This window comes from Anabrus simplex, chromosome 2 (assembly GCF_040414725.1).
Source record: "Anabrus simplex isolate iqAnaSimp1 chromosome 2, ASM4041472v1, whole genome shotgun sequence".
Classification (NCBI taxonomy): domain Eukaryota; kingdom Metazoa; phylum Arthropoda; class Insecta; order Orthoptera; family Tettigoniidae; genus Anabrus; species Anabrus simplex.
Window position 1 is genome coordinate 175532469 of NC_090266.1, and position 26512 is coordinate 175558980.

The 26512-nt window shown below is 37.2% G+C and overlaps 2 protein-coding genes across 2 annotated transcripts in view; one reads left to right on the forward strand and one right to left on the reverse strand.

The window, feature by feature from the left end:
* LOC136863978 (uncharacterized) overlaps positions 1 to 23862 on the forward strand; it is a 64229-nt gene extending 40367 nt beyond the window's left edge. Inside the window, exon 3 of the mRNA XM_067140448.2 lies at positions 23305 to 23862. Coding sequence (XP_066996549.2) covers positions 23305 to 23403 — 99 coding nt within the window. The 3' untranslated portion in view covers positions 23404 to 23862. The remainder of the gene's footprint in view (positions 1 to 23304) is intronic.
* Positions 1 to 26512, reverse strand: part of LOC136863977 (cytokine receptor) — a 648368-nt gene that overhangs the window by 5177 nt on the left and 616679 nt on the right. The window lies entirely within an intron of this gene.

Sequence of the window (26512 nt, forward strand, 5' to 3'; positions counted from 1 at the left end):
TCAACACTCAGCACAAGAAGTTTGATGTTGGTAAGCTAATGAATCAGCAGACGTTGGAACAATTTCAACTGGAAGTTAGCAACAGATTCCAGATGCTGGATTCTGAGATAGAGAAGGATGTGGAGACTGTATGGAGTGAGGCAAAGAACATCTTTGTGGAAACAAGTGAGAAGCAGCTCGGGTACAAAAACTACCTGCGGAAAGAATGGATATCTGATCAGACCTGGGACAAGATAAATTACAGAAAGGAGATAAAGGTCAAGCTAAATACCTGCATGACAGCAGAATTCTCAAACACAAGCTGAGTATTCAATAGCAGATATGGAAGTAAAGAGGGGTGTATGAAAGGATCACAGGAAGTGGATTGATGAGCAGGCAAAGAAAGCAGAACAAGCGGCAAAAAAGGGGGATATAAAGGAGCTTTATGGCATCACAAAGATGCTTTCGAAGAAAGGTTTTAATAAAACTAGGCCTGTGAAGAGTAAGACAGGCGAGATCCTCACTACGTGTGAACAACATCTGAGTAGATGTTTTTAATAGAGATGTGGGACTGGAAAATGAGCAGCAAGGAGAAGATGAAAAAGAAGCAGAAGAAGCAGAAAGTGATCCAGGCATCAGCCTTGACTCTCCAGCCCAGGGTGAGATACGGACAGTGTTGAAGCAGATGTCCTATCTCCTTTGTAAAGAGAAGTACCGGAACTGAAAGCAGACTTTGATACTACAATCAGATTGCTGCAGCCGCTGCTGGAGAAGATATGGAAAGAGGAGAAAATACTGACTGACTGGAAGAGGGGCTGATAGTCAAGTTACTGAAAAAAGGGGATACAACAAACTGCAACAACTGGAAGGGTATCACCTTGCTCTCCATACCAAGCAAAGAGGGGATACAACAAACTGCAACAACTGGAAGGGTATCACCTTGCTCTCCATACCAAGCAAAGAGCTGTCGCGAGTCTTCCTGAATCGCATAAAGGATTCAGTAAAAAGAAGGCTTCGAAAAGTACAGGTGGAATTTTGGCAACATTGCAGCTGTGTGGATCTCATCAATGCACTCCGAATCATCATAGAGCAGAGTGTGGAATGGCAGAATATCCTCTACCTCGCATTCATGGACTTCGAGAAAGCCTTTGATTCTGTAAATCAAAGAATCATGTGGAAGACCCTCGATGAATTCAGAATTCCATCAAAGATCATCAAGATCATAAAATAGGTGTATGAGGGGTACGAGTGTCAGGTTCTTCATAAAGGGAATCTAACGGAAAAGATACAAATGTCAAGTCTGGAATGAGACAGGGGTGTGTTCTTTTTTTAACTCTGCTCCTGCTGGTGCTAGATAGTGTGATGAAGAGGGTAATGGGAGGATGGAAGGGGATGTTCAAAGGAGGATGAGCGACAGGCTTGAAGATTTTAACTTCACAGACGACATTAGCCTTATGGCACAGCGGTACCGGGACATAGAAGACAAACTGCGTAGGTTGCAGAAGGAAGTGGAACGTGCAGGTCTCGTGATCAACACAAACAAGACTAAAGAGATGAGGATTAATTCAGATGTCATGACCAGCTTGACAGTAAATGGGAAGGAAATTGAGCGAGTTGAATCCTTCCTCTACCTTGGAAGTAGAGTTACAACGGATGGGGGAGCAGAGGAAGATGTCTGAAGGCATATCCAGAAGGCAAATGGTGTGTTTGTCCAGCTCTACCCCATGTGAAAGATTAGAAACATCTCCAGGAAGACTAAGCTTCACCTTTTCAACAGCAATGTAAAGTCCATTCTTCTATACGGCTATGAAACATGGAAAGTTACAAAACAGATCAATAAACAGTTGCAGGTGTTCATTAATAGATGCCTGCGTCGCATAACAAATGTGAGGTGGCCAGACATAATCTCAAATGAAGATCTTTGGACCATGACCAGTCAGCAGCCGATTGACATCCAGATCAAGGAGAGGAAATGGCGTTGGATTGGATACACATTAATGAAGCTGGATGGAGCTGTTGAGAGGGCGATGCTGGACAGGAACCCTCAAGACACCAGAAAGCAAGTTCGGCCCAAGAAGACCTGGAAGAGGACGATCGAAAAGGAAATCGCAGAGGTTGACAAGACCTGGAGTGAAGTTAAGAAAATGGCCAGGAACCATATTGTGTGGAGAAATTTCGCCAAGGCCCTATGCTCCAGAGGGAGCAACAGGAAATAAGTCAAGTAAGTAAGACATGGCATGGGTAATCATCTGCTACTCCATGTTCAGCTGAAAATTCACACATGTGATTCACAAAACACATGCCTCAGTAAAATTTCAATGCTCCTAGGCTCCGTGTTCTACTTTCGAGAATACAGATTCTTTGCAGATCATTATTGTCCACAGTCACTCATCTCTTCATTGTTTTTACTCTTACACACCTTGCTATGTTATTTTATGTCACTCTTCACTTCATTGGAATAAATGTTTGCAAAATACGACATAAATTTGCAACGAAAGCAGGCAACAGAAGTGTTAATCAGCACAGACAACTCATTACTAAATCAGAGGTAATAGAACAGAAACTGAACACATATGCTGGGAATCGGCATTCACTAAGAATGTTAAAGCTAAATGTGTTAAAGTTTGTAGAACACGGCGAGTTGGCTGTGCAGTTAAGGGATCGCAGCTGTGAACTTGCATCCAGGAGGTAGTGGGTTCGAACACCACAGTCGGCAGCCCCGAAGGTGGTTTTCAGTGGTTTCCCGTTTTCACACCAACAAATGCTGGGGCTGTACCTTAATTAAGGCCACAGCCACTTCCTAGGCCAAGGATGGCGAACCTTTTCCTACAAGTGTGCCATTTTAAGTCTGGTTTATTATTCTCAACTGTTGACTGTGCCACTTATTATTTTCCTTTAAGGAAAGGCTACAACCTACAACCCCCCACGACTTCCTTCCCAAATTCCCAATAATGTTGCAATATATGTTATTATTTAATTAATTAATTAATTTATTTATTTATTTATTTGTTTATTTATTTATATATCTTGTAAATACATTTTGGTTGCATGTTCCGTGGTTGTATTTCGCAAATACTGCAAAAAATACTTTTTTAATTATGTGAGTTTTCAGAACACCTATTATTATTTGTATATAAATAAATAATAAGCTCCCACTGTAACACACTTCGTCATTAAATATTATCACCGGGTGAGTTGGTTCAAGCCCCACTGTCGGCAGCCCCGAAGATGGTTTTCCGTGGTTTCCCATTTTCACACCAGGCAAATGCTGGGACTGTATCTCAATTAAGGCCACGACGGTTTCCTTCCCACTCGTAAGCCTTTCCTATCCCATCGTCACCGTGAGACCTATATCTGTGTCAGTGCGACGTAAAACAAATTGTAAAAAGATAAATATTATTAGATGTAAGGATCAAAAGTACTAATATACTCAACAATTTCATTTCTACCTCATCACATTTCCGCAAGGAAATAAAAAACAACTATCCTTGCTTGTAAGGTCACATCCATGCTTTCATCAAAACATACTGCATACATCTGGGAGTTATCCAAATTAGTTTTCAACTGCTCCGAAACTTCTTCACTCATTCTTATTATTCTGTCCTTGATAGTAGTTCATCTGGCTGGCATTCGTTTCATTCTGTTGCCATATTGCACGTCCGGATGGAACTAGTATTTAGATTTTCGATATTTATTTCTTACACGTGAAACACTAAAAGATATGTATTGTCTGTGGTACAAGACATATATTAAAACATTACTATGTTCATGTGGCGAACCACTGAATTCGTGTTCGCGTGTCACCTAGTGACACGCGTGGCATAGGTTCGCCATCCCTGTCCTAGGCCTTTCCTATTCCATCGTCGCTATAAGACCTATCTGTGTCAGTGCAACATAAAACAAATTGAAAAAAGAAGTTTGTAGACAAATGTCACTATTACTTTTTAACTGTTTTCTAAAAGCGAGTCTTCTCTTTATGAATCTTTTTTCTTTAAATGTTCATGGACGAAATTAATTTTTAAAATAGCATTTCGATTTTGTGAAATCCATAATCATCAGCCCCACTTCTGTATTGCCACAGTGTAAGTGAGAAAATCATAGAAACTATGGACAATCTAGTAGTTGGCATCTCTGCAGATGGTAATTTCGAAGTGTGGTTTCTGACAATTACCTATTCAATTTAAATGAAAACTACCCTTTAAATTTTAAAAAAATTTAAGAGACTTCTTTTAAAGTCTGCAGACTATTCTGCTCAGGACATTAAATTAGACTTAAATTTCAACGGATATGCCAGTATAGAAAACAGTAAGTGATTGATCCTAATACGGCAGTTTCTTAAATTTATCATCCAACTAATAAATTTGAAGAGGTGACTGTTCTGAATTTCATACCTTTTTTTGTTTTGCTAGTTGTTTTACGTCGCACCGACACAGATAGGTCTTACGGCGATGATGGGACAGGAAAGGGCTAGGGGTGGGAAGGAATCGGCCGTGGCCTTAATTAAGGTACAGCCCCAGCATTTGCCTGGTGTGAAAATGGGAAACCACGGAAAACCATTTTCAGGGCTGCCGACAGTGGGGTTCGAACCTACTATCTCCCGAATACTGGATACTGGCCACACTTAAGCGACTGCAGCTATCGAGCTCGGTGAATTTCATACTATTAACAATAACTGCAAGCTTACAATTTCATGTGTTTGCTGATGCAGCTTGATTTGTTCTGGGTGATTTCCAACAAAGGGGTAGCATTACAAAAATGTTGCAAAGTTTGGGCTGCGAAGAACTGGGAGAAAGGAGATGAGCTGCTCGACTGAGTGGTATGTAAAATTATTTCAAGAATAAAATTTATGTGTCCACCTATTCAATACAATTATATTCTGTAGTGATTAAATCCTACACGAATTATAAACACTAGTTAGGAACATGTTTCACCCTAGTTTTGGGCATCTTCAGCCTAATACTAATCTTAAGGTCAAGTCTTAAATCTATTAAGACATTCGACTAGTGTTTATAATTCATGTAGGATTTAATCACTCCAAAATATAATTGTATTGAATAGGTGGACACATTAATTTTATTCTTGAAAGAATTTTACTTATTGTATCTTCAATAAGAAAAAAATGAGATTAGTCACTTGTGAGTGGTATGTTCCGAGCTGTCAGCGGAGAAATGGTGTGGAATGACATTAGTAGACGAATAAGTTTGAGTGGTGTCTTTAAAAGTAGGAAAGATCACAATATGAAGATAAAGTTGGAATACAAGAGGACAATTGGGGCAAATATTCATTTATAAGGAGGGGAGTTAGGGACTGGAATAACTTACCATGGGAGTTGTTCAATAAATTTCCAATGTCATTGAAATCATTTAAGAAAAGGCTAGGAAAACAACAAATAGGGAATCTGCCACCTGGGCGACTGCCCTAGATACAGATCATTATTGACAGTCACAGGATCTCCAGTTTTATACTGAATTTGAACTGGAGCGACATGACTTTTCATTTCAAAGATCACATATACATTCACTGCTATTCGAACCAATACCATCTTGGCAACAAGCTGCTGACAATATCACTCTACTCTCACAACCATTTCTAGGTGCTTCCATAAGTTAATGAAGGGTAGTGAAAAAAAAAATATAAAAATAATAATAATAATAATAATAATAATAATAATAATAATAATAATAATAATAATAATAATCCTAACCCTAAAGTGTTTTGGTATCCACTAAATTTAAAACTGATTAAACCACCTGTTATGGCAATGGCTGACTAAAATGGCTAGAAATATCAGGTTTTAAGTGCAATTCATTAAAATATATAAATGTAATAAAGTTTTCTTTTTTAACTATTCATATATATATATATATATACATACGCTATATACGTACAGGAATTATAACCTATAATCCCACTGCCTTTACCCCTTGACTAAATCATCACAAAATTAATACTGAAAGTTAATTATCAAAGGGTAGAGAAAGGTCCACCTATTCAATTCTACTCTTTGATAGTGATCAATTGTCAATACGGAGCATAATGAAATTCATAACTTATGAACTGAAAGTTAAGATTTGAAGAACTTTCTTGATAGCTCAGTGATGTAATATCCTTAAGGAGAACAGATATGAACAACAGTCAGAAGAAGAAAGTGGGATTTCTGTGAACATCATGCATTGTAAATACTCTGGTTGACAATGCTCGCTGTAAAGAAGCAGAACCAGGACCACTATCCTTTTCATAATGTTAGTACAGTGATAATATTCTACGAAACAGAAGTACAATAAAACCTATCTCTACTGAATTTACTTCCAGGGTGAGGAATAATTTCTATGGTAGACAGGATTCAAGTTAACATATGTAATAAAACAGCAATTTGCCTTTTCCTTTTTATATTTATAATCACTTCTGAAATGAAATACAGAACAAATTTCCACAATACCGAGCTCAATAGCTGCAGTCGTGTAAGTGTGGCCAGTACCCAGTATTCGGAAGAAAGAGGGTTCGAACCCCACTGTTGGCAGCCCTGAAGATGGTTTTCTGTGGTTTCCCATTTTTACACCAGGCAAATGCTGGGGTTGTACCTTAATTAAGGCCACAGCCACTTATTTCCCATTCGTACCCCTTTCCTGTCCCATTGTCGCCATAAGACCTATCTGTGTTGGTGCAACGTAAAGCAACTTGCAAAAAAAAAAAAATCCACAATAGCTTGCTAAAACAACAAAATGCTGGACAGGTTTTCATTGTTTAGCAAGTGTACATCCCCTTTTATTACCTGAACAGCCAACAGATCCAGAGAATGCATTATAGGGATAATGAACCTTCCAAAAATCCTCAGTGGAAGATAAATGTCCAGTTTATTTCTCATGTAAAATATTTGTGTTTCTATAATGAAACACAGCGTAATGTTCATGAATATCACACTTGCACAAGAACGTTGAACACAGGATTTCTTTGGGGGAGGGGGGTATTTAGGACTTTTTCGGGAGAATGTCTCCTAAAAACAAAACCTATTATAGCAAATAAATACACTATATTTTTGGTTATTAAATAGATTTTAAAAATCCCCATGGCTCAACAGCCCCGAAGGACCATGGCCTACCAAGCGACTGCTGCTCAGCCCGAAGGCCTACAGATTACGAGGTGTCATGTGGTCAGCACGACGGATCCTCTCGGCCATTATTCTTGGCTTTCTAGACTGGGATTAAATAGATTTTATCAAACAAAAAATTCAAACCTTTTGAATGGTATACTTCACAACTCAACTGGTAAAATGGAAATGTAAATTCAATACAATTTGCTTTACATCACAATGACACAGATAGGTGTTATGGCAATGATGAGATAGGAAAGGGCTAGGAGTTGGAAGGAAGCAGCCATTGCCTTAATTAAGGTACAGCCTCAGCATTTGCCTCGTGTGAAAATGATAAAACATGGGAAACCATTTTCAGGGATGCCAACAGAAGGATTCGAACCCACTGTCTCCCGAATGCAAGCTCACAGCTGCGCAACTCTAACTCGCTCTGGAAAGGTAAATTCATAGCAGTCAGAAGGGTGATGCACACTATCCCACATGCGTACAGTGCAAGACAAGAAGTTCTGTAATTGTTTAAAAATGGAGGTAACCAAAATTCTTTTCACTAAGATTATTTAAAATATTTACAGGTTTGGTATGATTTTGAAACAAATCTTCTCGCAGCTGGGGCTTTTTTTTTTTAGACTTAAGTGCCAAATGTTACCTTTTGACATAATCTTGCAAGAAATACTTTATGAATAAGAAATACTTTGTTCATAGCACTTATCAGATGCGAGTACAAATATATTCCCTAATACATACTTTTTAAATGGGAAAGAATTATAATTTTTGCATGTATAATACAACTTTGGTAAGAAAGGGTTAATATTTCAGAAATAGTGCACATAAATAAATGTCTAAATATTATTATACTGCAAATTAACTATATGATTACGTCTACTTCCACGAGTAAATTGCTGCATAAAATCTGTTTATTGGAGTGCAGGGAAAAAATGATTTTAAACGATAACACTATAACACTAAACTCAAAAAATATTTTATTGATGATGATGATGATGATGATGATGATGCTTGTTGTTTTAAGGGGCCTAACATCGAAGGTCATCGGCCCCAAATATTTTATTATTGTCATTTCTTAACACTTGCAGATGTGCTGTTATGTCAGAATAAGTAACTCATGAGTTCACAATCAATCTATCATTGCTAACAATTAATAAGTTAACTGGCAGTCAAAAAGATTATTATTATTATTATTATTATTATTATTCATTATTCAGCGTATAGCTTTAATGGCGGGACTGCCCGAGGACATGTTGGGCTCACCTGGTGCAGGTCTTTCTATTTGATGGCAACTTGAACTGGCTAACAACCATAATGGCCACCAGGCGAGCTAGTCAAAAAAGATGAGATGATGAGACTTGTGACTTTTGATTTTAGACTACTAACTTTGCTTCATTTGTCTATTTATTTGCTGCAAAGATGACCCTTTAGTTCAGGGGGAAAAAAAAAGAGAGAGAACTCAAATGAGTATGCTAGGAAAAAGGTACCCCACGTCTGTTGGGTTTTTCCTCAAATTACTCTGCATCTGAATCTGTATTACATCTGCTGGCTTTTTCTTGGGCTCAAGGTTCTCTTTGTGAACCATTAGTTTTTTGTTTTGTGCTCTGAGTCAGGGATTAGCCTTTTGTTAATTGGCTGACGTAGGTAAGGGTTTTAACAAATTTAATTATTATGAGGATATTTCTAAGTGATAAAATAATTTGTTTTAGTGATAACCACAAAATATTTAAGAATAATTCATTTTCATTTACAAAAATCAACATGCAATGGCTATTTGGGATGAAGTCTAGTGGGACGCTGAAATGTTTGAGACAAATTAATCAATTCTTTGTTATAGGATATGGAAAATGCTCTTAGAATTTCTATTTCGGACTCTACAATATATCTCAAACATGATCCACATGAACTGATATCAAATGTGTCAAAAACTGGAGACAATAGTTATTTTTAGGCTTATAACGATTGAAATATACAAGAATTTCAACACTTACAATATTAAGACCATAAACTTTCTGTTCTCTGTATTTATGTAATGCTAATAAAGTGCCCAAACAAATCATTTTAGAAATGAAAACTTGATCTGGAGAGTAAATAATTGACAAACACTGCATATACAGTATCATGAAAATTACTATTTAATTTATTTATTTCAGCAAATTTGTGAAGTATATTCATACAGAAACATTCTAAACTGGCACCGTTTTTACAGGTTAAATTCAACTGTTTTATTTAGCAAATGCCTGATTTCATAATAGTTTAGACTTAGTGGGTTTATTCAGGAATGAGGTAGAGGGTGTGTGGGTATGGTCTTGCTGCACAACATTTATTTTTTTAAATAACCTTAACATAATACTATTAAAGAAGTTCCGACTTGGTAGTATGTACTCTCTCCACCATCAAAAGGTGTAGAAACATTTCTAAATATTCCCCTGTCATCCCACACTACTGTGGTGTGATTTTGTCATTAGTGAACTGCAGTCTCAACAATATAATCTTATGCAAACAAGGAAGCTTGTAGTTTTATGAGACTTGATATAGTCATCACAGTTATGCGACCTCAAATTTTACATGGAATCCTAACTGCAGCTGCCTTTGTGAGAAGCCAGTGATGATCCCACTTTGATATCATGCCCACTCGTTTTACCTGATGTCTTCTCCGACATTTCAACAAAGAGTCAGTTTTCAACAGTGAAACAACAACTGAAACAGAAGCTGAAATCCTGGCACAGAACCTAAGATGTGGTTAAATACCAGGGAAAATCTGTTGTCAGCTGCATGGTTTTGTTCTATTGAACTACTTGTGAAATGTAATTAAAGAAGAAAAGGATGTGTAACTGAATAATTTAAAAAAAGAGCCATCAAAGATTTATATACAAGTGACCCTATGTGTATAGAGAAATTGGTATGAAACAGTCTTGATAGAAATCAAGTTCTGAATATCATGAATATCAAGTGTCAAGAATTAAACTAAAATTTCAGTCTGATTTAAAGTAGTCTATGTCTATTCTGCATCAAATTTGAAAATTATATTCTAGGTTTTTGTTTATTAGTAATTCAATGTCATACTAGCACACACAAAAGTTTTCAACAAGTGAAATGGCTAGGATTGGGGAGGTAGTGACTGTGGTCTTAATTAAGGAACAGACTGGCATTTGTCTGGTATGAAAATGGGAAACCACAAGAAACCATCTTCAGGACTGCCTATGGTGGGGATCCAATAAACCAGCTCCAGAATGCAAGCTTACAATCATATGATTCATACCACTCAGCCAACTCACTCCATGCACCTGCCAGGTAAGGTCTACCACCATTTTGATGAACAGTATAGCAAATTTTGTCAGTCTCTTGGAGAACTTCAGTTAATTACAATATTTTTAGTCTATTCAAAGTGGAAAAGCACTTTCTCTTTTCCATTACTGACAAGTCCAGTGGTTTGATCCAGACCCATAGTGATGTTTTTAGGTTTATATCTGAGTCAATAGAATGAAACTGATGTGTCATCAAAATAATTATAATTATGGCTTTTTTTCTTAATCTCCGTACAAGCCATGAGGCCCTGGGGGAAGTGGAAAATAAAGGCTTCCACTGTCTATAACCTCAGCATTTGGTGGGGTACAGTGGTTAGTTTTACACCCTGCCGCTTTTGCTCAATTACCCTGGTACTCATTTTTGGAATAGATAAGTAAACTTCCGAGCCATGTGCACCTCCAGAAGTGGAAATCTTGTTTCCAAAATTTTTCAACTTCCTAATGGGGATTCAGGTTAACCCTCGAGCACCATCCACTATCACAACTCCCACCGCACCTCCTCTGCTAAGTGAGCTATTGTAAGGCTTAACTTGCAGTGTGCAAATGTTCCTGGTCTGTCTGGTCTGTGTGTGCACCTCCTGTTGTAAGGTGCATACTCTTTGTTCATTTAGAATAATTGCAATGAATTAATAGTATGTTTTTACCAATTTGGCCAGGCAGCTCCTAATTATGGTTTTACTTTTCACAAATAATAATAGTAGAGCCTCAGCTCCCATGTGCAAGCATTCTAATTTGATGCTATCTGGCTGCTTACCAATGATATGACGTTTCATTGTACTCTAGGCTTACTACATGGCAGAGTAAAATGAAACTCTCTTGGACTTCCACAGACTGATTTGTTTCTTTCGACCTGTAATGGGCCATATGTATTGTGGCATAGGGTATTGAGATGGGTTGGACGAAGATGAGGATTAGCCACGACATACGTTCCAAGCTTCATAGACCACAGGTACAGCAAGGTGTGCCCTACTCAAACGATAACAACATACGATGGCAGGTAGGTACGTAGCTGCGCGAACTCTCCTCCTTCAAGGCAAATCACAAAACTACACAAAGTTTCTGTACTGTCTCGTGATGTATTCCAGCGACGAGTATGTGGATATGTTACTCATCCATGGAGAAACTAGACACAATGAATACCAGGCAAAATGCTATCTGGATCGACGACAACCGACATGCATGACATTTCGGTGTGTGGAAAGACGTCTGCGGGCTATTGCGTCCCTAGGAGGGACATGGCCTGTTCGAAATCAACCCGTGATGTCCGCTCACAATGAATAGGCTGTGCTGGACGCTGTCCGACATAACCTTTGCACTAGCACACGGGCCATTTTACAGGAGACAAACATCAGCTGGGCATCTGTTATGGGGATATTGTATACCCAGCAGTTTCTCCTGCACTATCTGCATTTACACCATGATTTCGAAGCAGGGGTGGCATTCTGTCAATGGACCCTACAGCATGTGGGCTCTCATCATGTCTTTTTAGTGACCATTTTATTTACAGATGAAGCGCGGTTCTACAAAAATGGAACCGTTAATTGACATAATATGCAGTGCATATATGGGTACAACAGGCAACTTTTCAGGCACAGTGGGGTGTGAACGTATGGTGTGGCACGTGTGCGATTGTTGTTTTTTGAAAGTTTTATGTTAGAACGTAATTTTTTAAATAAGGTCTTTTACATGCATGTGATTTTAATCCATAAGCTGAAGAAGAGAATATTAATTCTCAAAACATGTAGGCCTACTTATATATTTTGATGTATTAGTAAATATCATAGTGTAAGAAATATGTTATGGGACAAAGATGTGCCAATGGAAGCAAAGGATACTATGTACAAGATGTATTACGTACCCATAACAACTTACGGAGCAGAAACTTGGACAATGACAAAGAAGGATGAGAGTCGAATACAGGCAGCCGAAATGAAATTCTGGAGGAGTATGATACAGAAGAGTAGACGAGACAAAATAAGGAATGAGAAAATCCGGGAAGAAATTGGAGTGGAAAAAATGAATGATAGAACAGAAAAGAGCCGACTAAGATGGTTTGGGCACATAAAGCGAATGAGCGACGAAAGAATGCCAAAAAGGGTGATGGAAATGCAAATCCAAGGAAGGAGAGGCCGTGGACGACCACGATTGAGATGGAAGGATACCATCCAACGCAGCATTATAGAAAGAAACCTGGACTGGGACACAGTGTTGGAGGAGGAGTGGTGGAAAGACCAAAGAAAGTGGAGAGGAACCATATTTGCCTCTACCCGGCTACAGCTGGATAAAGGGAAATGATGATGATGATGATGATGATGAGTAAATATACTAGATTTTAAATTGTATTGACAAGGCAGACCTTTAAATAATTAGTAACAGTAATTTAAGTTAATATAGACCGTTGGTGGCCATTAAGGTCAAGCTGATCACATAATCCTGGTAAGGATCGAATACAACACCCCACCACTGAAGCCTCGTACATAAAATAATGAATAGAATAACCATAATATTCAGAAACAGGAATGAGGAAACATATACATCATACTGACATATGGACAAATACATGCCAGAAATTCACAGTACTGGGATAAAAGACCACATCGAAGAGAAGAATCTTTAACAGCATACAGCTCACAAGCAACATCCAGCACATTGACATGTAAAACTTACCTGGTGTTTACAAACCAAAATACAGTAAATGTTCCAAATTCCATACAGAACAGACTGACAAAAATTCCAAAATACAATACACTGAACACAATGTAGGACTTCAGTTTTAACCAACATTCAAAGCTATTTTTCACATTTATTAGAACTTGAAAATTACAAATTGCAAAATTATGAACAATAAGAGGAATTTATAACTAATAAGTAAAATATTAATACCAACCTTTCCATTAGTATAACATAACCTTAAAAATCACTGCATTAGTTATCTTTGTATTAGCTACAATACCAAAAGTTGCTAAGACTAGCCAGAGACCACTACAGGCTGGCATGACAATTCTTCCACTTACGTATTTAATCTGCCACCAATAAATGAATAAAGAATATTTATAAATTACTGTATTAAGACACTTAACTAGTAAGTCCTGGTAAACTGGTGACCTTTTTCAACATAAATCTGTGCATTTCTTCACTCTACACAATTATAGTAGCAATTCACTGAGCTTAACCCTTTAAGGTGCAATTTTTTAATATTTTAATGTTAAATACAGTAGAATTTGGTTAATTTTAATATATAGGCCTATGTATATAATTGTAATTCATGAATAATATAGCCTATTCTCACAGTTCCTTGACAATTCTTACAATTCTTACAGCACATTGCTAAAAATGTTATAGTTTTATTCAAAATACAGATACAATATTAGAACTCTCACATTTTCAAGAAAATTATGTTCAAGAGTGATGTATTATTGGCACACTTTATCTTGGTGCATTTGTGTACGGGGGTGAGGAGTAAGGAGGGAGCTGTCCCTTTTTCGGTAGTGCTGCCAACTGAATGAAAATGAAATCTGAATTGAATCGAGAATATGATGTTTCTAAACCGTTATTATCTTAAGCCAATAACTGTGTCACATACACATTAAAATAACATTATATAACATTTCTCGATTCTATAGCTTGGCTTTGCTGTGTAAACAACAACAGTACTAGTACGTAAAGTGGACGCCAGATGTCGCACAACGATGCTTAAGCGATTCATAGTTTGTGTTTCAAAGGTTGCCAGTACGAATCTCAAAGATTGCCGAGGTCGACCGATTCAGCACTAGGGTGTAAATGCACCAAGATAAAGTGTGCCGATAATAATTCTGCCTGGGTAGAAGAGAGAAATACTGTAGAATCAAAATCAAAATGGTGCTGGAAATGGAACTGTAATTGTTGGGAAGCTAAGAAAAGGCTCAAGCTCTTGGCTGGCTTGTACGTTCCTTGTACAGTCTAGAAGACTCCCTCTACAACTCTTACCATCCGTGGCTCAGTCCATTATTGCCCTAGGTAACCTATCCTTCTCCATTCGTGGCACACGACCCCACCACCACCACCACCACCACCACCAAAGTCAGTTAATGCATAGGGCTTCATCAATCGAGTTCATTCCTAACTTAGCCTTTATCTTCTCATTTCCAGTACCCTCTTGCCACTGTTCCCACCTGTTTGAACCAGCAATCATTCTTTCTACTTTCATGTCTGTTACTTCTAACGTATGAAAAAGATATTCTGAGTCCACCCAGCTTTCACTCCCATACAGCAAAGTCGGTCCGAAAACAGACTGATGTAAATATATTTAAGTCCAAGGACTCATTTCTTTCTCACAGAATACTGCAATTAGCTTTCCTGCAAAATAATAATAATAATAATAATAATAATAATAATAATAATAATAATAATAATAATAATAATAATAATAATAATAATAATAAATGTTATTGGTTTTATGCCTCCCTAACTACTTTTATGGTCTAGGAAGCCAAGAATAACGGCCGAGAGGATTCGTTGTGCTGACCACATGACACCTCGTAATCTGCAGGCCTTCGGGCTGAGCAGCGGTCGCTTGGTAGGCCAAGGCCCTTCAAGGGCTGTAGTGCCATGGGGTTTGGTTTGGTTTTTAACTACTTTTACAGTTTTCAGAGATTGCAAGGTGCTAGAATTTTGTTCTGGTAAATCTACTGGCATGAGGCTGACATATTTGAGCACATTTGTATACCACCGGATTGAGTCGGGATCGAACCCACCTACTTGAGTTCAGAATACTGTCTGAACCACTCAGACTGGAAACACACAAAAATATGTGTACAATTTTGCAGTAATGATTTACTCACCTGAAAGCATGAGGCATCAGGCCAGGAAATAAGTTTTGAGCAATTGATATAGTGTACTTTAGCACATACTGTTAATTGAAATTCTTCACTTCATATACAACTCGTTCAAATGCTGCTGTGGTACCTGTTTGAATGCTGTGCATGGCATGGATTCCTTCCAGAACACACCAGCCTGATCCAGCCGATGACAGCTCAGCTCATGAGTCAGCGGTTACATCACTGCTGCAGCTATATTTAAAGGCATCCTATCACAAAGAGAAACCAGACCACCACCTGTTGGCGAATTCTGAGGTCCAAGTATGCAACAACCAATACGGGCACCGTGGGATGTCCCTACATGACTTCGCTAGGACATTGCTAGGATATTATCAGAGACCCTTTCATGTCTCTCAAGACTTCGTCATACTTGTGTGAAATCAGGTCAGAACTTAAACTCTATTCACCCAGCAGGGTATTGTCAGGACATTATAAGGGACTCTTCATGCATTTCAAGACTGTCTTATTCATGTGGAGATAGTAGGAACAAACATAAAACTCTTATCACATGGCAGAGCAGTGTCAAGATGGACTTATGATTTCTCAACACACTCTTCCAAGTTTCTACCTATCGTAAATATCAAGACAGTTATTGAGTGCATTTCCTTTTGGTTCAGATGTTTTGTATTTATTGAGTGTATTCCTTTTGGTTCAGATGTTATGTATATACAGTTATTTTCTGAAAGTCATCAGAGGTTATATTTTTTGTGTAACATGTGCAGATAGACTTGTCATTTTTTTAACAAATTCATACATGTTGTCTAGTCCTAATTTTGGTCTTATTGGGACACAACAGATTTACAAACGTGCACCTCCAGTTCTTAATTATTTTGTCCGTGTCTGGCTTTGTTACGTGAAATGCGACTAAGAACATATGGCTGTGCCAGCGGCAGGTTATACCAGAGCAAGAACATGGTAGAGGGAAATATTAGGAAATATGAATACGGTAGACAGATACAAAATGCTTTCTAATAAGTTCATATTTTACAGCCTTCTGGCCATTGTGAAATTTTAATATTTTTTCTTACACCTTCTTGCTTGATGGCTGCATTCATTTGAAAACTGTGTTAATAATAAATCTCAAAATATTGTAATTCAATATATGTATATTGAGGTACACATGTACAATGTCTACCACAATGGTCTTATGATATGAATACCCCTTCCAATGCTAAATCTGAAATACAGTTCATAAACTTCCTAAGAATTTTGTACCAAAATCTGAGAGAAAGTAAATTAATTTATTTTTCACTTTGTTTAGTCTTGGGTCTGAACAGGTTATGGTCCCTGATTTGAGACATTTTGTAAGAAATGTATTCTTGTAGGAGAAAATACATTAAAAATTAAGTTTCTCAATTACATACCATATGGAATAAATTCAATGTCAATATGTCTAACACTCTTGGCACTCCAACTTAAATATGACGGGGTTATAAACTGGACAAAGCATACAATGTTAAAAACCTTCAACTTAGAACAGAACAGCTACAGGTAGGACGAGATTCTTGTGAATCCTTTAAACTGCATGGTGTTTTATCAGTCTGTCAGCATATGCTCAAAATTCTGTGGGACTCAATATTTGTAGCTTTATTCTACTTGAATTATTCAGCCAGTGAGAAGTTATCCTCAAAAGCCATTTCTAACATGGCAATTACTAACAGTTACATAGAGAACAGAAACAAACCTTATGAAACTGCTTAAAAGTGTTCTGCCAATAAATACTCCTCGCAAACTTGCAACTGGTACAAATCTTTTTGCTAATATTAGGTCCTCAGAAGTTTTTATGATGACCATGGTTATTTTCAGGGGCCAATAACTTTTTTTTATTTTGGTAAATAACCTCCCGGAATGTCTCAGATTGAATTACCATCTTAATTTCTTTGGGAAAAATAGAGAACAACAGGCAATATATGAGGACTATCCAGGATGTAAGCTCCAAAAGAGCTGCAAGGCAGTGTTGGTAGTCTGTGTGGGACAGCCTGCAAAGGGATAACGTAGGAACATATGGCAACAGTCTGATGTGTTTGCAGTTCTGTAGGTGCAGATTTGTTAGAGCTGTGTGAAGGTAGGTAGGCTGCTCTCATACATCCTCATGCCAACTGCGAGGTACGCGCAGTTATTTCCACACATTATGGAAGCTGCGGAGGGCAATAAAGAACAAGAGATGAGATAGCTGAGTGCAGGCATAATGTTCTAGCACAACAATGTGTGGCCCCATAAAACAAGGAACATACAGGCTCTTTCGGTGGGACATCTTTGAACATTTCCCATTTAGCCCAAATCTCACACTTAACAACTTTCATCTCTTCTTGGACAACGTTTTGACAGTAACATTGTGCTTCAGATGATGGTCATGTCATGGTTCAAGTCCTTTAGCAGCAGACTTGTATGACACCAGCACTTAAAAGTGCTTAAACAAAGGTGGTATAAATGTAGAGAAGTAGGTAATGTATCATTGAATCCACAGAAATAATTATCATTATCTTCTGATGTTCACGTTTCCTTTTATGGTCCATCGGAAGTTACTTCTTAGATAGGCCACATTAAAAAAGAAAATGGACATGCAAAATTTCCACAATTTAAAATAAGCGTTTCCTTTCCACTCCAACATTTTTCAGCACTTTGGCAAATTTAGTGGTATGTTACAGAGCCACAGTAGGTTTGGTGGAAGCTTTTTTAAAACTTCACATCTTATGTATCACATAATGTCACCATATTCTATTATTATTTTTTAACCTTCCTTGAAAATTATCAATCACTGTAGATAATGATTCATATCTGCTGTTAACAATTACAAATCAGGGACACTGTGATTATCATCTCCATCCACTCATCACATGCATGAATTCTGAATTTGTCAGCCTAGCATTAAAATGAATTAATTAACGTTTTGCATGAATTTAGTTTCCTGAACAACTGTAGGGAATGTAGGCAAATCTTCAATGAACTACACATGTGGACTTCATTTCGTTTATTACTGGAACTGTACCACTATGCTTCCAGAAACAACTGACCAAGATTATAACTTATTTCTTAATGTCTATGACCTTCACTAAAAAGGCATGACCTTGGAAATATAACCAGGTGCCACATGAATTTGTAGCTGGTACTGTAATGAACCACTTAATATAAAACAGAAAGCAAAGCAAATGTTGCACCCTCTAGTATCAGCAGTGTAAAGCTGATCACCACAATATGAACACATGCTGTAGAGGGGTGGTATGACTGTCACCACAGAAGCAAGAATGCCAGAGGAGCCTTGGAACCTGGGAAGTATAGAGCTCCATCCTTAACAGCATTAATGGGCATTTACTGGATCACAAACCAGATGTGGTTCTTGACCTGCAGGAAATCAGTGTTCATTCATCTGCAGATGTATTCAAACATTTTTCAGTTCTTAACCACATGAAATTAACCTTATTTGCAGATAAAATTCTGGCTAGTTTGCTTCTACTTGTTTCTGTAAGCAACTATTTTAACAAATGAAAGTTCTGTGTAACAGTGGCAGAGAGTCAGCCTCCAGATTCCAGGATCACAAGTTTAAATCCGGCAGTAGTAGTCAGATTTTTGAAGAGTGGAAGAAAGTCCGTTCGACACTCCATGTTGTATGATGTCGGCATCTAAAAGATCTCTGGTGACAAATTTGGTGTCTTCCCAACAAAATTAATTAAAACTCCAAAGGGAATACTGATTTACTCTGCTATCTGGAAAAGTAAAATGGAACGTCAAAACTGAAGTGCAACCAGCCTAGATGGCATCAAATTAAGATGCTTGCACACGGTGAGGCCATATGATTATTATTATTATTATTATTATTCACAAACAAATTACATCAGATCAAAACATAAATAGCATTTGATGAATACCTACAGGTGAGGTTAATAGCTGTAAAAATCAAACTCATATTTCAGAGAAATAATTGTACAAGTAAAAAAAGTTATTAAAAGCAAAATCTTGTAATTTAGTCTAAAACCATAATGAGTATTTGTCTCAGAATCAGCAGCCATCACTGAACTTGCTATCCATTTGTGCCTCCAGCTACCAGTTTGTTCTCAACCATTTATGTGGTGTTTGCTGGCTTTGCGGGTTGCTTATCAAGTTGTTTGGTGTTTGCCTGTAAATGCTTAACAGGATCTTTCTTTCCTCTCTCAACCTTGATTTTGTGTGCATTAGTAATTGTAACGAATTCGACTTACCTCCCCCTCATCGAGCATTTTGTCTCCGCACTCCACCTCAAGTATGGAAAGACTGGCAGTGCACCAGACTACGTCATCGGTGCTAGACTCTACTCCTAACTTCCAGCATATTCTTCGGCATGTGCTAGTAGAAGTGTGTCATAACTTCCCCTCTGCCCTTCCTCTCTCCAACTTGCCAATATAAGTCGGCGCTATCAGCCTCGTAATTTGAGACATACTTTGACTATTGGAGAGAGACTATCTTTGTTTTATGCTGGTGTAAAATTCTACTTATTTTCCACACTCAGGTTGGAATTTTATGATCGCACCATGAGATACTGTAAACTTAGAATTTGTGCAATTCGGATTCGTGTGACTAAATGTTCTCGAGTTATTGTACTCGATCTGATAATCAATATGAGAAGCAGTAAATTTCTAATTCCTTTCACTTGAAATGCTGCTTGAATTAATGTGTAAATGAATATTCTTCCGTCAATACTTTTAAAACCTTTCATACTTCAAGGCTGTTTGCATCTCATTACTGTAAAAATAACATTTTGATTTAATGGACTGTTAACCTGGCATTCTATTTGGGTGTAATGTATCTGTGCAACATCGACTGCTTTCTAGAATTTGGTTAAAATTATTGTACAGCGCAGTGTTTTTGAGTTAGGTCTATTCTTACACTATTGCTTGATTCTGTATAAATCTTATTTTACCTTGTGGATACTTTTACTTTGGTGGTTATTGTGGGTCCCTTTTTGTCCTGTTCACAGTCTTTGCCTGTATTTTTCCTATGTATTACTTCTTACATTCATATACAACTTGGTTGGGAAACATCTCTTCCGTTTCATATGTGTATTTCACAAATCTACTCAAATGTAACTGATCAAAGATTGCCACATATTATCCGTATCTGTAATGAACCTTTGTAAAATTCTTCTTTGATCTGTCATGATATGAGTTCTGATCTTCTATTTTGCTGCTGGTAACCTGTCGTATTTTGTGTCTGAACACATCTGTTTTGTAAAACCAATATTGGCATTCTTGTTTACAATCAATCAATCAATCAATCAATCAATCAATCAATCAATCAATCAATCAATCAAGATCTGTATTTAGGGCAGTCACCCAAGTGACAGATTTCCTATCTGTTTTTTTTTTTACATAGTCTTTTCTTAAATAATTGCAAAGAATTTGGAAATTTATTGAACATCTCCCTTGGTAAATTATTCCTCCTCCTAAACAAATATTTTCCCCAATTTGTCCTCTTGAATTCCAACTTGATCTTCATATTGTGATCTTTCCTACCTTTAAAAACACCACTCAAACTTACTTGTCTACTAATGTCATTCCACGCCATCTCTCCACTGACAGCTCGGAACATATCACTCAGTCGAGCAGCTCGTCTCTTTTCTCCCAAGTCATCCCATCCTTTTGTGTCCTTTGCATTTCTCCCCTAAGCATGCTCATTCTATCTATTATTATTCCCCCCTTTTTACCATCCAAGGTTACCCTCTCATTGCCCAGCACTTGCAAAATGTCGCTTCCATGGTCTACATTATTTTCGTAAAGCAAAATTTACCCGTCACATAATTTATCACTTAAAATATAAATTTTATTGGTGGTGGAACTGTACATTTCCCTTTATCTGTGAAGGCTCAATTGTACCTATATGTCTGCATATGGGTGCTGATCATTGTCAAGAAGACCTGTATGCCTTCCTTCAGGTGAATTGGTGATTTGATGGATCTGCTTTTGAGAGCAATATCTCTAGCTTAACCTGGTCAAAACAGTATCTAGGTCGGGGTACTTACCATGAGGTAAAAACAAATAAACTAATTTTGTTTTCCTATCTTGGATTATCCAAATATAATTTCTCATTTTAATGCTCATATTAAGTTCTTTTATTTTAGCCCAGTGCCCTTTCAATCATTATATCTTCTGGTTTATACTTTTATAGCCTGGATTACTAGGCATGAATAGTCTTTGGGAAATGTCGAGTGACACGAGATGAACTACTGGAAAACTTAAGTATAATGAGAACAGAGCAGATAAGGACAGCTGTGGTTCACTTCTTAAGAAGTGGAGCAGAGTCTTCTCAAAATATCATGTTTTCCAGTTTGCTTTGCTTCATACAGTACAAATCCAAAAGTCTACTATGTCTAGTACATAAATTCCTGTACTGTCACTATTTAAACACCCCCAAATGATCATAATGAGAAACAGATCATTTTGTTTCTCACTATAAGAAAAACATTTGACAGAATTTCAGATGAGGTTTATAATGAAATATGTACAAATAAAACTCCAGATTATAATGTTCAAACCAACTTGTTTCTTGTAACAATAAAACCACAGTAAAATTAAGGATACATACCATATATTAAGAATAAGAAAAGGATTTTATTAATACAAGTTTATCAACACAATCCATCCTATATGTATATATACAAAACACTGAGAGAGAGAGAGAGAGAGAGAGAGAGAGAGAGAGAGAGAGAGAGAGAGAGAGAGAGAGAGCGCTATGTTATGAAATATTGGAAATTCAGAGTGAAAATACTTTTAAGACAGGGAAGTAGAGAAGAGAAGGCTTATTTGTTTTGAGACCCCACCTCCCATTCTACTTTTCTCCTATCCTCCATTCATTTCTTCAGTTCTTTCAGTTGCTTGGCACAAGCTTCATATACTGTGTGAATAAAACACCATACCTACCAAGTAACTGAGGAATGGTACTCTTATTTACTAAACATCTATGAAGCTCAAGTTTTCTGTTCCAAGTGAAAACCACTGTAAGTTTGTGGAAAAGGGAGAAAAGTTACATATCTTTATAACTTCAGAAGGAAAGTATTGGGAAAACCTATGGTGTCAGCAATTCTAAGAAATGAGAACTGGGAAAAAGCCCAAGCATGCTACAGGAGTTAATTAATTTATGCATATGCCCTCTGTGGCAGCAGAATATCTACCATTTCAGTTTAAATCATCTTCTAACCATACAAAAGTAATTTAATTTCAATTTCTACTACTCTAGTTGAATTTCAGTACTTTCACAAGTTTCTGGATATGTCAATGGTTTAAAGAACCAGAAAACTTATTGCATATACAAGAAGAAGACATGTTAAGTCATTTATCTGCAAATGTAAGCTCCTGTAATTTCATATCACATTAATAAATAAAGTACTTCGTTAACTAAAGAGAGATTTTAGTAAATAAAAATAAACTGAAATACAGTACTTTGTTATGACTAACATGGATGTTTCTGAAGACCATAGATTACAAAATTAGGTTCTAAAGAACCTCAAGGTTCCAGGGGAGTTCACTTGGAATTTTGTGATCATGACAGAGAAGAATGCACTTCAAATTAAACACCTTTATTAAAATCTCTCTATTTCTTGTTATGTTTTTAATAGTACTGCTTAACATCATGGTCCATGGATGAAAATGAATGTATAATACTTCCCTGTTTATTGAGTATTATGCAGTACTGGCCATTTAAATAACAACATCGAGGAGGACACATCTGATAGACCTCACATTGGGGGATTGCGTAGAGCAGTGCAGGATGACATTTTGATTAGCTGTTCAGCTGAGTGGTGCAGCACGTGCACCAATGGTGACGCTGAAAAGTGGGATATAAGTTGATGTTGTAGACCACTGAGAGGTAGTGGCATTGCATTTCCCTGCTGTTCATGTGCACAGATAGTGTTAGCATGCCACGCTGCACGCACGATTCATTTGTCTGTAGCAGCGGGGCATTTTATCTAGGAACCCATTACTGCAGCTACCACTGACTGCTCATTACAGGCGACTGCAGCTGCAATTGTACGTGGAATGTTGGACCTGGGGGGATGAATGGTGCTGTCTTCTCTGATGAATCCCTCTTCTGCTTGCAGCATTATGATGGTCACGTGTCTGGTGGCACTGTAGCACACGTCTGGACATTCTGTATTATACACCATCACACCAGCATGGCACCTGGAGTTATGGTATGAGGTACCATTGGATTCCAGCTCTGCTTGCGTCTAGTCCGTATTGTTAATACACTGACCATCACGAAGTTACTGGAGCCTATTGTTGTTCGCTATCTTCATGGCCACATTGGAACTCTTTAACAACAGGGCAATGCAATACAGCATGTGGCACATATCTTCCGACAGTTCGCGGATGATCATCACGTCACAATGGTTCCTCAGTCTGTGAATTCACTGGATTTCTCGCTCATCGAAAACCGTGTGGTCCATGATCCACCACAGAACTCCTACGGCCACAGTGGATGAACCTTGGGCACACATAGAAGCACCATGGGAAGATATAACCCAGACGGACATCCAAAGTCTTTTCCTTTCAATGCCGTGTTGTGTAACTACAGTCAATGCCGCCTGCAGTGGGGCCCAGACAGTAATGATTTCCCCATGTTCTGTACGTCGTACCGCACTGTAAACATTTCACCTGTATATGATGCTTATTTTGTCCAATAAATATGGTTGTGATAGCTCATGTCTTTCTTGAGATTATCATTATATATGTAAATATTATAGTTTCTGCATAACATGAAGAAGAAATTTAGTAATCATACCTGCCAATATTGTCATTCCTTTACTTGACAGTCAACATTCCATAATTTCTTTAGCTGAACTAAATATATATTTGTTTTAGAACATTAAAACTGTATAACAAGGAGAAATGAAAGATTAATTCTTGATACAGGGATGAATGCACATCTCACCTGTTTATGTTCATGTGAGGGAAACCATAACTTATGTAGCAAAAAGTTACATTATTCAATGATTGTATTTTTCAATCCTGTATTCAATTCAAGACATTTTGGTTAAAAAGTATGCATTTTTAATGAAATTAAGTTTTGATATAGCAAGTCATTTCATGGAAAAGTTGATTGGAAAGAGAATGTATTCTTCATGTAGGAAAAGAAGAAAAGATTAACCCTTTCAGACCGTGTACGCACAATTGTGCAGGTTCGTATTTTATTTATGTCTGAGCTTATTTGATGTTTTCTTGGTGCTAGACCGAACTGCAGTGCTTGTGCAAGACACGTAGTATGTACTTCAGCTGTTTTTATTTAGTACTTGACCACCAGGGGGCAGGAAGAAGAGTTTAAAAATGCAGTTCATTAGCAAGATGGCGGGAAACAGTAATGTCTAAAGTAAGTATTTATTTATTGCATTCATATTAATCTAGAAGCTTTACTGAATATCAGAATATAATCAATGAAGTGTGTAAATTGTGTAGCAAACATAAATTATGAACTTACAACATCGTACCTAATACCATGAGCTTTTGAATGTTGATACGCACATATGAGCGGGCTAGGATTCCTTACAGGCAATGCATGCAGGAGTGCTGAGTGCTGTCACAAAAAGGACTGTGAAAGCAAAACTCGTACTCTACATGACAAATGTAATGTATAAGATTTTAATTGTTTAAAATCGTTCCACACTGTAAAAAAGGACATTTGATCATGTACATATGCATATTCACATGTACAGAGTTGAATTTTTAAAATTTTTTATTTTCTGCAAGTAGTGAATGAAGTCCTGACACGCACAATTGTGTGGGTTCTGTTTTTCAGCCAATAGTTCTTATTTTGTAAAATAAACTGTAAAAACATGTATTTGAGAGCATTTTAGTAAGATTTTGACGTTTTGACACCTCCAGATTTCTTTCAGGTCTGACGACAAGTTGCTGCTTCCAAAAGGGCAGTAAAAGCAAAACTCTTCCTCAATGTAGAAAATGTAATGTTTACTTGTGTTTGAACAAAGATTTAATTGTTTTAAATTATTCCTCACTGTAAAATAGAACGTTTGATCATGTACATATGTATATTCATATGCACTGAGGTAATTTTTCTTTTTTGCAAGTAGTGAATTAAGACCTGACACGCACAATTGTGTGGGTGCTTTTTTTCAGACGTTAATTTTTATTTTGCAGAATAAACTAAAAATATATGTATTTAAGAGCATTTTAGTCAGTTTTTGACGTACAAACAAAAATTCACACCGCCAGTTTTCTTTCAGGTCTGAAAGGGATAATAATGTTATTGGCTTTACCTCCCACTAACTACTTTTATGGTTTTCGGAGATGCTGAGGTGCCGGAATTTAGTCCCCGCAGGAGTTCCTTGATGTGCCAGTAAATCTCCATGCGAGACTGACATATTTGAGCACCTTCAAATACCACTGGACTGAACCAGGATCAAACTTGCCAATGTGGGGTCAGAAGGCCAGTGCCGCAACCGTCTGAGCCACACAGTCCAGCAAGAAAATAAGACTAAGCACATTTTCTAGCCTCAAACTGAATACCGATATATATTTAACAGTTTATAATTTATTAGTATATAATGAAATAACAGTATTACTGAATATTAACAAGCGAGACATATCTTACTTTTAATTCTGCATTATAAGCTATTGATGTTATTTTTTGAATCAAGCATATCAAGCTCCCCTCTTTAAATGTTACGAGTTTTTCTTGTAAACTTATTTCTCTTTACCTTAGTCATAGTATCATATCAATTATGTAGATTGAAGTTAGCTTTAGGTTCAGGCCTATGGGCATTTTGAATGTCTGGAAAGCAGTGAGGACAAAAAATTTCAAAAAGGCATTTCTGTCACTCTGTGATGATTCCCTTACGAGTGATATTTTTTCAGGCATGTAAAATTCTGAAACTTAAAATATGCCACATGACAATAGTGATGCATAAAGCTACTCTTTTCAGTACACTATGACTATGAATCATATTTTTCTGCATAAAAGTCATAGTAGCTTGCAGGGATGGATGGAAAGTTGAAAATTTGGGGAGGTCAAGGCTCGACAATGGATTTTAATTCATATGACTGAGTGAAAAGCATAATATTTAAAAGCTGGGTCCTCAAATTCTCTGGATAAGTGACTTCATGGCAAAAAATATAGCACAAGAAGGATTCTCTCGAACAGGCTAACACTGATAAATCCTACTCTTGCGTGAACTAAGTTTCCTTATGGCCCTAATGGGTCATTATTTGAACAGCAATGGACATCACTTCAGTTGCATATTCTATTATTATTATTACTATCATCATCTTTATTATTATCCCTACTAGCTGATG